The 11,953-nt window shown below is 41.6% G+C and overlaps 1 protein-coding gene across 1 annotated transcript; it reads left to right on the top strand.

Moving 5' to 3' along the window:
• The first annotated feature begins 7,625 nt into the window (after positions 1–7,625).
• On the top strand, positions 7,626–11,238 carry LOC147243828 (dnaJ homolog subfamily B member 5). Its single transcript, XM_086186809.1, has 4 exons — positions 7,626–7,840; positions 8,404–8,662; positions 8,966–9,522; positions 10,404–11,238. The coding sequence occupies exons 1-4, from the start codon at positions 7,733–7,735 to the stop codon at positions 10,635–10,637; spliced, it is 1,158 nt and encodes a 385-aa protein (XP_086042935.1). The 5' UTR covers positions 7,626–7,732; the 3' UTR covers positions 10,638–11,238.
• Positions 11,239–11,953: the final 715 nt, after the last annotated feature.

The raw sequence follows: 11,953 nt of genomic DNA, 5'->3' as shown, positions 1-11,953 counted from the left end.
AGACTTGGGAGACAAAGTGGAACAGAAAATAACAGCTTTTGCATTCAATCTACCAAAATCACAGTTTAACAGAATTTTACTCAAACTTAATTTGACATAACAAGCTGCAGCCACAATTCAGGGAAGCTATTTCCCTCCAAACACAATTGGATAAATCCATCCCAGCAACTTGGATCCAAGGATAAGGACATGACCTCAGTCAGAGCACGTAACAAGTTAACAACTAAGCAAACAACTCCAAGAAATCTACATGTCTAAAAGCAGATGGCATCACAACAGTACGGGAATTATTCTGGATAAACATTTAAATTATGAGTGAGATCGTTTGTTTGATTTTTCTCAGGTAGTTTAAGAAAAACTTTAGGACAGACTTTTGCATCTACCTTCCATGTTTATTCTTGGGAGGTTTTGTTGCACAGAAGGGAAGAGGTTTGATGCTGATGGAGCTGAGACATCAAGAGGTTCACAGTTTACTGAGCAACATCATAAACAGTCTTTCATGCAGAGAACAGTGACTGAGGATGTTGACAAGCGCAGCGGGAAGCTCTTTGATTGCTCCATCAAAAAATGATGAAAATAGAAAGATTTGACAAACGGGGTAAACTGACAGTGACGTTTATAATTTAGCTCACGCTCGTCAGTTTCCACCTCAGGGAACTGTGCTCACACTGAGACAGTTTGCATGGAGGAGCAGTGGAAAAGTGTGGCGGTAAAGAGGATGAAGGAGACTTTCAACCCTGTCTCACTGCAGTTTGTTTAACCATCATGAAATTTAACTCATCCATTGAAACAAATCCATTGATGCATATTAAAACATTAAAGCTATACATCATCCAAAGAATGAATTTAGCTTACCACATACTCAACAAAGTCTTGAGCTCAAAAAGATGTTTTTACCTCCTACATTTCTTCAATGTGACACCTGAATGTAGAAAGAGCCACCCACATATTTAGCTTGAAGCTATTTGCGCCCTATCACCACGACTACAAACGACAACAAAACTGTCCAAAAATGTCAACTTAAGACTCTCAAGCATCATCTTTACCCAGCTTGATCTCCACTAACACCTTGACTGGAGCTGATAAAAGTCAGTAAGATGTTCTGAAATAAATGTTCTCAATAACAATGGTCACATGTCATGCTAGCATGCTGCTAACATAGGCTATGTAATTAAAAACAAACATTGGCAAACTCCATTTCAAACATTAAACAGTGGTAAAAGCTCTCTGTAACAGGTGCACATCATGGAGGAGTGCAACCTCAATGCAGTTTTTCAAAATGTTGTTGGGCTCTTGCAGCCCCAAGTGACGGATTCACCATCCAGCAGGTGTGAAGGTTTCATGTGAACAGCTGAGATCAACTTAAGTGACAGCAAGTATGAATAACAGCGACCAGTCTTTCTAATGATTCCATAAAAAGAAGGAAGGAAGGAAGGATATTGATTGCCGTCAGCTGTTTCCAGCCAAATCACATCTTTTTTTTTTTTTTAATGCAAGTACATGGAAGCTTTCCACTGAGAGCTCTTCTTGGGCGGGAGTGCAGCTGTTGCAGTTCTCGACCCTGAAGCATTCCTCACCCACTACACGTCTTCATGCCATTGCGGCTGCTTGGCATGTTGTCTAGTGAAGTCTCCCTTATTTGCATTAAAATATGCATAATGTCTGCAGAGGCAACAGCGGGAGCTTTGGATCTTAAAAGGGCACCGTGACGTTACGGTGAATGAAGTGTGGCATGTTTTCTGAAATTGGGCTTTATTATAGTCTGGGATGATTATACATATCACACAGCATGTTGTGCTCTCTCATATGTCTCGCAGGGACATTCTCATTGGGATTAGAGGTCTCGTCTGTGTCTTAACATGGAAAACACATTTACTTGCTCTGTCAGATAAAAATGATGAAATGCGTTGTTCTTCTTGCCTGTCCATACATGACTTCAGGGGCCTCAAATGTCTGCGGTAAGAGAGGAACTTTCCTCTCAAGTCAAATCCTATAAACCCAATTTGAAAAACATACCTCTGATGTCACGTGTCGTGATCTCCTCACCAATAAAATCCCCTTTCAGTTTGCATTACCTGGCCTTTCTGCTTGTCAGCTCTCATCTTCCTCCTTGTTTCCTCTGAGATCCCAGCCATCTGCAGCCTGCCCCTCTCTGTGGCCTCCTACATCGAAGGAAAAAACCACCATTAAACCACCTTTACAAGTCTCAATCAGTGAAGCAGCAACCACAAAGACAAAGAAGAAGAAGCTCCAGGGGCCAAATGTGTGTTTGGTAATGGTGGAGGGTCTCAGTGTGTTTGCAAGTTTAGAGGAAATGCTCTTTTGTACTGACATTTTCCCCCTTCAGTGTCTAATTGCAGGAAATGTAGAAATGGCACGGTCAGAAATAATTGCAGTATTTCACCTCTTGCATAATTAGAATTGTTATATGACCATGTCTGCCATTGTGGTGAGAAATATCTCATCGATATTTTCCTCCGCAGCACGTTTCCTCTACCCAGCAGAGGGCAGCACTTTACAAGAAAAGATAACCACAGTTTTGAATGAAAATCTCAGAATCTACCTTTATCAATATCCTTTAAGAAATAGCATTTTTTTATTAAATATTTGTTTTATGTTAATATCTCCTTTTAATTTGTTTATGAATACCCTTTTTGAAAATGTTTATTATTCTTTGCAGTGTAAGAGTATGAGTTAAACAATTGCTATTTTTCTTGTTTTTATACACATACACACACACACACACACACACACACACACACATATATATATATATATATATATATATATATATATACACTGTGTATATATACACTGTATATAAACATATACATACACATATATACAGATACATACAGTATATATTTACACACACACACACACACACACACACACACACACACACACACACACACACACACACACACACACACACACACCAGCCTTCTCTGCCAGGCATAATCCATCACTCCCCTCTGTCTTATTGCTTTCCTCTCATCATTTCTCCAAGCTTCTCTTTCAGCGTACTTCTTGTGCATGTCTTCTCTCTCCTCAGTTTTTATAAACTCTTTTCTTATCTTTCTCCAACTCCATATTCTTGTACTATCTGTCTTCTTCAACCTTTTTGAGAGGACTTTGTTTTGATTATATCACGGAGCTCTGTCTGGGTCCTTGTCTGCATTTATATTTACTTTTAGGAGTATATCAGTGTGTTATGTGTGCCATCTGCCTGTGTGTGTGTGTGTGTGTGTGTGTGTGTGTGTGTGTGGTGTTCCGACGCACATGGCTTAAGTCTAGCCAGTAACGCTCATAAGACACTGTCACACTCTCAGACATGTGTGGGAGCTGCGGCACAAAGGGGTGAGAAGGTGCCAGACGAGGGAAGGGGACCAAGTGGAAAATGAGAACATCTCATTTTCTCGCTGGGTGATAAAATATGACTTGTTTTTCTCTCTTGAATGTCTAATGTGCATTAGAAGAGTTTTCTGCTCGATGTAACGAGAGAGGAAGACTTTTCCTGTTTTTGTTTTTTTTTCTGATAGCCTGTAGATAAAAGTGACCTTAGACAGAAGTTTTTCTTTGGCCTTATACGCAATGTTGATTCATCCAGCGACCTTTGAAGGACAGGATAAGTGTTAGCAGTGGGAGAAGAAGTGAGATGAGGTTGGTGTCTCATCACCCTGTGTCAGTGTGATTCACGGACCTGAACCACTGCTGAAAACCTCTCCACATGGAAACCTGCACTCAGGACGAGACAAAGGGAGGTGCTAATAATGCAGCACCGACTGCTTGTTTACTTCATTGTCTGAAATTTAAAAATAGCCTGTCACACATCATTATAGGCCACAGTTGAAAGAGTGAACAAGCACAGAAAAGTGAGTGCTATTTTTGTAGTACCACTTTCTGATAAGAGGAGCTGAAATTGTTGGTATTTTTAAACTTGAATAAAATTCCATCTGTTCAGTTTGGCTTTTATGTGGTGTTTTTTTTTTTTTTTCATTATCGAATTTATCCTCGGATCAAATGCAGGTTTAGATTAAGCTGTGTTTAACTGAATCTGCTTACCAGCAGGCAGGGCCTATCACTGGGGTCCAGTCTTAGTTTAAACTATACTAAATTGTTCTTAATTACTGTGTCAGTTAACATTTTTTTCGTTGATGACACCATTATGTATCCCAGCTGAGGTCCTGGCTCAATGTGTCTTCCATTGGTTTTAAATGCAGAAAAGTCCAAGTACATGGTCCCCCCCCACTGATGACTCTGACTATCCTGGCATTTGCTCTTTAAATGACACCCAAAATACTCTTGCAGCCTCTACTCAGGAATTTGGCTTGACACCAGACTGTCATTTAAGATTCATATTCAACATTTGAGACAAAAAAAAAAAAAATTGGAACCAAGTATCTGTTCCTTCCAGCTGTATAACCATTGTTCAGTCAATATTCACATCTGTCCTTGCCTATGGCAACATTTAGTATTGTAATTCGGCCTCATTATAATGCAGCAGTTGAACCCTGTTTACCACACTGCAGTTTATTTGATCACAAACAACACATTGCATATTCATTGCTGTCGTCTGTGTGAAAATATTTTTCAAAATGTCTTGTATTTGCCAGAGAGAAGTAGAAGAGTGTCGCAAATGTCTTCTCCCTCTCAAATTTACAATCTACATGATATAATTAACCTTCAGTATCCCCCATAAACCTTTTAAATTGATTCAGGTGCAAACCACTCCTGCAACAGAATTCTTAAAGCTTTAAGATCCAATATTTCTTAAAAATTCTTGTACCAGTTTTGATGAATTTCTTTGTTTCTGTTTGCTGATAGTGAACATTTCTTTATCTCAATAAAACTGCCTGATCAAATGCTGGTTGAATGACATGAATATAAATGTTAGAATATATTTTCCTTCTAAACAAATATCAAAAGCATTAGACTCTCTTAAAGATAAGTCTACATTTGACTTACTAATAAGCCAGAAGAACAAAACCTGTGGGCGCTGAGGCTGTCAGAACAACTGCTAACAACCCCACAGTACAAAAACACCAGGCTGTATTTAGTTGTCCACCTCCTGGCTGCCTAACAATAACACTGCCAGTACAGCTTGGAACTGTAATTAGCATGATTGTCTCCGAGACTGACAGGCAGCTTTGTAAGTGTTCTATGAGTGTGAAAAAACAAACCAAACACACAGTCAGACTGTTCCCGTGGGCACCGAGGATGAATGCTGTGAACACATTCACTCAGCCCGGCTAAGCCTGTGAATAGTATGCAAGAGCTGCGTGACGCTCCTGGCTCAACATGTTCAAACCAAATTTGTCTTCCATTTCCTGAAACGAGATGGAGAATCCACAGGAAACTCCAACCCCCATTGGATGTATGAACCACACGACTGGAGGAAGTATGTCCATGTATGTACACTGCCTGCTGATTTCCATATCCATAGCTGCACTGCCGGCTGCTGCTCATCCAATTGTTGTAGTGATCGTTTAGAATGATCTGGAAATAGGAGAAATGACTCTTCTTCAATGTGAGTGAGCACAGAACTCAAACAGATGATTTGTTATATTCATCAACAGACTGAATTAAGTCAACAGGATGTAACTATTTATAGCTTTTATTAAAAATTACATCTCAAATATCAGTTTTTCTCATTTAAAGAATATGTAATGTTGGTATTATGAACTCAAAAGGTGACTCTTTATCCGTATATCACCAAAAAAGTGTATTTTCTCTACTGGGTGCTAATTTTTTCCCCCCTTGATTCTTCATCACTAATTTGTGACTCAAGAATGCAGAAGGAATCGGCAAAATGAAATGAGCTTGAAGCAACTGGCCCTGTAACAAGCTGGCGACCCGTCCTGGATGAACCCTGCGACAAACATCTTAGTGAAATCAAGACATTTATTTGTGAGTACCTGAAAGGAAAGTACACAGTTTTTTTTCTGTGAACCAGGGCTCTAACAATGGATCCTGGAATGTAATCAGCATCATTTATTCAGTCCACAGGCTTCAGGGATGAAATCTTGAAGAAGGTGTACGACTGATTACTGAACATCAAATGGATTTTTTAGCACATTCAGTTGCATAACTTGAAGCTGCCAATTACCAATGCTGCCAATTACCAATGCAGCTGGCGCCCATCAAATGACTCATTTGCATTCAATGTGCAAGTGTTAAATAACTCTACATAATTGTCTTGCAGGACTGTAGACTTCTACGTGGGAGATAAGTGCAACTGCACTGAGGACTTTCAGTTAATCGTAAAACTCTACTTGAGGGAAGGAAGGTTTAATTTCTGGACACATATGCAGAAGATGGTTGGTCAATAATCATTATAAAGCTGCAAATTGCTTTTTTTGGTGGGGGGGAATTTTCTCTCCATTTCTACTCTCTTTAACCAGCATGTGGACAAATTTGGTGATGATCTGGGGGACGTTTGGAACTTATTGCTCAGTTACAGCTGTGGTAGTCCCATGCAGCAAGACGTCCCCGCAGCACATCATATCATTGCACTGTGGTAGAAAAAAAATTATAATTATTGTGGGTTTGGCTGAGCCAGGATGCAAAATAATGTTGAGGGAAACCACAATGGGCCATGCTTGGCAGATATTCCACAACCAGAGGGCAAATACCAAAGAAAGTTCCTGTTTGCAAGCAAATGTTCTGAGCATATTCTACTGCAGCTATTAACAGAGAACTGAGCAGGTCTAGAAAAATCCTGCAAATTTCCACATGCAGGCCAGTAAGCTTGTTTGTTTTTAGCTCAAATTTAAGTGTTTATGGATTACTGAGCATACAGCTGGATGAAGAAGATACTGACTACACTGGATGATGCATTGCAGTGCAGAGCTAGAAAACTGACAGTTTTGCTGTTGTTCACAGTTGGTGGTACGGGGCGTCATTAGCTTCGAGCTAAATGTATGTAGCTGGCTCTGTCTGTATTCTGGAATTACGAAGAAGTGATAAAAAATATTTGTGAGCTCAAGATTTGTGAGCATCTGGAAGACTACGTATACCACTTGGGTGAAGTTGACTTTAATATTCATAGTGCAATTTTTAGTCAGTTCAAATTAATTGAGCGCACGAAAATCAGCAGAGAAAATTATGCAGTAATGACACCACCGGATCCCTGCTTGCATTAATGTGCCACTTTAGATGAATTGCCAGCATCCAAAAAAAGGCATCTACAAAATATCTCAATGTGCATTTCATGGCAAAAATCTTTTAAACTCCAGCTTCCGATTTACTAAAGGTAAGTTTAGGCTACTTTGTAAGTCATTTGAGGACAGGCTGAAGATCGCAGCTGACTGTCTGGACTTTGTCTGGGAAGCCTGCAGAGTCTTTTTTTTTTATTATCTCTTCTGTCTCTCTGCTCCTTGTCGTGACTGTCTGCTCAATTCTGCCTCCTAGATCTCCGGAAACGAGCCTCGAGATGGAGAGAGAGGCTGCAACATCCGCGTGATCATCGGCGGAGCTCCAATCGTTTTCCAGCGTGCAAAATGAGGACACCGGCATCCCCTAGCGTGCGTCAGGAAATAGGCGGAGCCGGGGAAAGCTCGGTCACGCTGCGTGGGTGGATGAGCGTATAGTAAGGAGCTGCCGCGGCAGTATTTATCAGACAGCCGAGGAGAGCTCGAACAGGACGAAGCGGAGTCTTTTCAGCACCAGCGCGACTGGACAGCGACACAAGTAGCCTCACAAACAACCCTCTCATCTCAAACAGAACATCATGGTTCTCATCTGGACCCAGTTCGGTGTCAAGCACAAAAATGGCAATGTCAGGTGCAAAGTGCGGGTTATGCACAGGGGAGACAGCTCAGGATCCTCCTCATCCGCGGTAAGTCAGACTGAACATTTCCTAAGCTTTTCATATGTTTGTTATTTAATAATCATTTACTTCTCTGTGGACACCTGCATGATAAATGTCATAGTAGAACCGTGATTTATATGAAAAAGTAGCCTAATGTTTTTTTTTTTTTTAAAGCTATTTAATAAACCGACATTGCTCTGATTTTAACCATATATTCTGTTGCTGTGGGTTCATTCAAATGCAAAAGTCCGTGATTCTTGTTCAGCCAATCGCTGCGGAGCATCTCAGTCGTTGGGGGGAAGTCTTTTGTCTGATTCTTCGCCCCTTCTCTCATGCTGAGTTGTGCATCAGCCTATAAAATTAAGCAAATCTATGCTGTCGCACAGCAGCAGCAGCACTGGGAATAAGAGGGTTTAACAGAGCAGCTTGTTAAGGGGATGCTCAGGACATCAGGGCTGTGTGCTCTATGAATGAATATGGATGCTTATTTAGCACCAGTCTTGCTTGTTGAGTCATATAACATATAAAATGCCATGTGCAAATAATGTGACATGAGTCGGTCTAATGCATGGCTTTATTTGTCTCTACAGGAAAGCATCAAGTCTGAACAAGACACACCCTGCTTGTCCATCAAACCCCCTGGCAAGGACTTCTACAAAGTCCTGGGTGTGTCTCCTGACTCCAATGAAGATGAGATCAAGAAGGCCTACAGGAAGATGGCTCTCAAGTTCCACCCAGATAAGAACAGTGATGCTGACGCGGAGGATCGGTTCAAAGAGATCGCGGAGGCCTACGAGATCTTGACTGACCCTAAAAAGAGGAGCATCTATGACCAGTTTGGAGAAGAAGGTGAGAAAATCTTGTGGTTCAAAAGTGTAACATGAAGCTGTGGTCACATCCATCAGGCTAATCAACTATTCAGGATAATACTGGGGTGCGGTAGGAGAATGGGGACTAAAACACTCCCATCCTTATTAAACCAGCTAAAGATGTGCAGCACAAACAGCTGTGAGGCTGATAAATTATTCAGGGTGCAAACTTCCTAAATAGCTCAATGTTTCAGAAGGAGGCAGAATAATGAAAAAATAAATAATGTCAGAGTTAAAAAAAAGAACTGGCCTAACCTCCTTTTTTTTCTCTTTGTGTTTTCAGGCCTTAAAAATGGAATGTCCATGGCGGGCCCAGGCAACATTTTTCGCAATAATTTCCCCAGCGATCCCCACAGCACCTTCTCCTCCTTCTTTCATGGCTCCGACCACTTCGACATCTTCTTTGGCAACGACTTTGACAGTGAAGATGACCTCTTCAACCCCTTCAGACGCTTCACCTTCAGCCATGTGGGTGGATTCACCAGCCATGAAGGAAGCGGGCTGCGAAGAGGCACGCGGCGTCTGCAGGGCAAGGCGGTGGTGCACGACCTGCTAGTGACCCTGGAGGAGGTGATGCACGGCTGCACCAAGCATGTGAAAGTCACCCGTAGCCGCCTCAACTCAGACGGCCGCAGCCTGCGATCTGAGGACAAGGTGCTAAACGTGGTGGTGAAGAAAGGCTGGAAAGCAGGGACGAAGATCACCTTCCCCAGGGAGGGAGACGAAACGCCCAACAACACCCCAGCAGACATCACCTTCATTCTCAGGGACAAGGACCACCCCCAGTACAAGAGAGAGGGGTCCAACATCATCTACACGGCCAAGATCACCCTCAAAGAGGTGAGATGCCTGAGATTGCTGCTATGAATCACACGTTTAGAATGTTATATCACAAAACACCTGACTGATCTATACGTAGATATACGACCAACCACTTCCACCTACTCAGAGAGAGAGGATTAAGTCCATTCTGTTTGTTCACGTAACTACTGAATGACGCATTCTCCAAAATACCATAGAAAATCGATAACTGATCAACAAGGTATAAGGCAGAAGTTGTGAACTGTGCCGGATTTAGGGCAGTAATCTCTTTGATTGTATTCTAAAGCCAGAACACAGTGTTCTGGTATGAGCATCTGAGCTGGCAGCTTAGAACAGGCTGACAGACCCCCACGAACAGAACAGCAGCTTGCCAAAGCCTCCGTTACCTCATCAGCCCCTGCAGAGTGAGAGAGAGCAGAAGCTAAATTTAGCCTCAGCACTGACCGCCCCCACGAACTGCACTTCACTCTCCCTCTCCACTACTATGCTGCAGACTCCGCTGCCACCATCAAGCATGCAGAGAGGCGGCTTTTTTGGCTCGCTCTGTCTCTGGCCCTCACTTCTATCAACCCACGCACAGATTAGCTGGGTAGCAGTCACAGAGACTGGCATTTCAAAGAGTTCCTCCATCTTCCGATGGCTTCTTTCAGTCCCTGAAGCACTTCACTCCCACACACTGCCAGTATATAAAGCAGTGATTATAACATCTGTAACATCAGTTCATTGCATAACATAGAAAATCGTTTACGAAGGACAGACACTCCATATTTATCAGTTATATAACATGACACTTGCAGTGGCGTTTAATTGATCTTTTTTCTCGCAAATGTACTTCATTCAGAAAGTGTTTATGAAACCTGTCCTGATTTCTAAATGTGTCCCTATTCTTTCCCCTCCAGGCTCTATGTGGCTGCACAGTTAATGTCCCTACACTTGACAACCGGATGATGCCTCTACCATGCAGCGATGTCATCAAACCTGGTGCTGTCCGGCGGCTCAGGGGTGAGGGTCTACCTCTGCCTAAGAGCCCATCCCAGCGAGGGGACTTGGTGGTGGAGTTCCAGGTGCTCTTCCCTGACAGGATCCCACCTCAGTCCCGTGAAATCATCAAGCACAGCCTGGCCCAGTGCTAGCCTGCTTTTCTACTGATAGACACAGTGTCACTATCTGTGTATGAAATTCACAAACACAGCCTTGCTCAAGGTGCTAATATCACAACCACTCACAACCTCTTATTGTGTTTGGAAAATGGCACTGAAGTGAGTCCAGAGGTGATGACTCTGTGCAGGTGCGCACACTTTGGGCATCACGCACAACAACTACGATGCCGCATGAGCAGTGAGATAACTGACAAATGGGGTCTTTGGTATCTGAGGGCGTCCATTGAGCATTTCTCTTGAATGAAAAGCTTTTCTGTACTGTTATACCTACAGCAGGATATCAGTGTGCTATTCCAAGTCTGTATAGACTTCCTTAAACCTAAATGCTAGAAACGTGGCGGGGAAAAGATCATGTTATTCTAGTTATATGGTGCTCATATGACTGACTTTTGCATTGATTTATTACAATAGCTACAAGTAAGCCTACTTGTGTACAAAGATCTACTTTGTGTACAAAAAGAAAAACATTGTCTCTAAGAGAGATTCATTTGTCAAATGTTCTATGGCATTATATGAAATGTTTGTATATATTCTGCATTGATCCAGCTGTTCTTGTATATTTGGAGGCATGAAAAATAAAATTTAAAAAAAATTAACTTTGTGTTGTGTTTTCCTGGTTTCTAGTTGGCCTGTGCGAACCGGCTTCAAAATACGAAAAGTTACTGGGTATTGATATATAGTGTCCATGTGAATTAAGAGTCATGTCATATAGTTCCAATGACAATAAAGGAAGGAAAAACATAAGCATTCATATGATAAAAAAATCCATGAAAGAAAAAATAAAGGCAGCAAAGGCAGATATATCTTAAATTATTCAAATCAAAAAATCCAACCGAAAAAGATTCTTTGTTCCAGTGACAGACTTTTCAAGGTTAACTCTTCTGAGTAAATACTAGCAACTGACAGGCCTTTTCAAATATTATTTAATGCAAGGCACAAATCCAATTTCAATCTAAAATTACTTAAAATGTAGGACTGAGTCAAGGAACTTGGCTTTATGAATATGAAATTTCTAAAACGGAGGAGAGGAGGATGAACATCAGCACAGAAGCAGTAAAGTCAGATAAGGATAAGGAAGGAAAGCTAAGCTAAGCTAAGGTAATCTAAGGTAAGGTAAGCTAAGGTAAGGTAAGATAAGGTCAAACTTTTACACAACACAGTATTCAAATATCCCACACAGTCAAAGTGAAGGATGTGATGACATAGAGGGGTTAACACTTGTTTAAATAAACAATGACAGGTGGAACAAAGGATCGATCTTTATTTTGCTGGATCTGGGAAGACTAAAC

Source organism: Aulostomus chinensis, chromosome 19, assembly GCF_037954235.1.
Source record: "Aulostomus chinensis isolate RoL2024-O1b breed Wild chromosome 19, RoL_Achi_v1.0, whole genome shotgun sequence".
NCBI lineage: Eukaryota > Metazoa > Chordata > Actinopteri > Syngnathiformes > Aulostomidae > Aulostomus > Aulostomus chinensis.
Note: the sequence above shows the minus strand (reverse complement) of the source record. Positions and strands in the feature narration are given on the sequence as shown.

Bases quoted from the DNA above. Each gene is read 5' to 3' on its own strand.
- LOC147243828 (XM_086186809.1), top strand. From the start codon at position 7,733: ATGGTTCTCATCTGGACCCAGTTCGGTGTCAAGCACAAAAATGGCAAT. The intron at 8,663-8,965 runs GTGAGAAAATCT...TTGTGTTTTCAG, and splicing joins TGACCAGTTTGGAGAAGAAG to GCCTTAAAAATGGAATGTCC. The intron at 9,523-10,403 runs GTGAGATGCCTG...TTTCCCCTCCAG, and splicing joins CCAAGATCACCCTCAAAGAG to GCTCTATGTGGCTGCACAGT.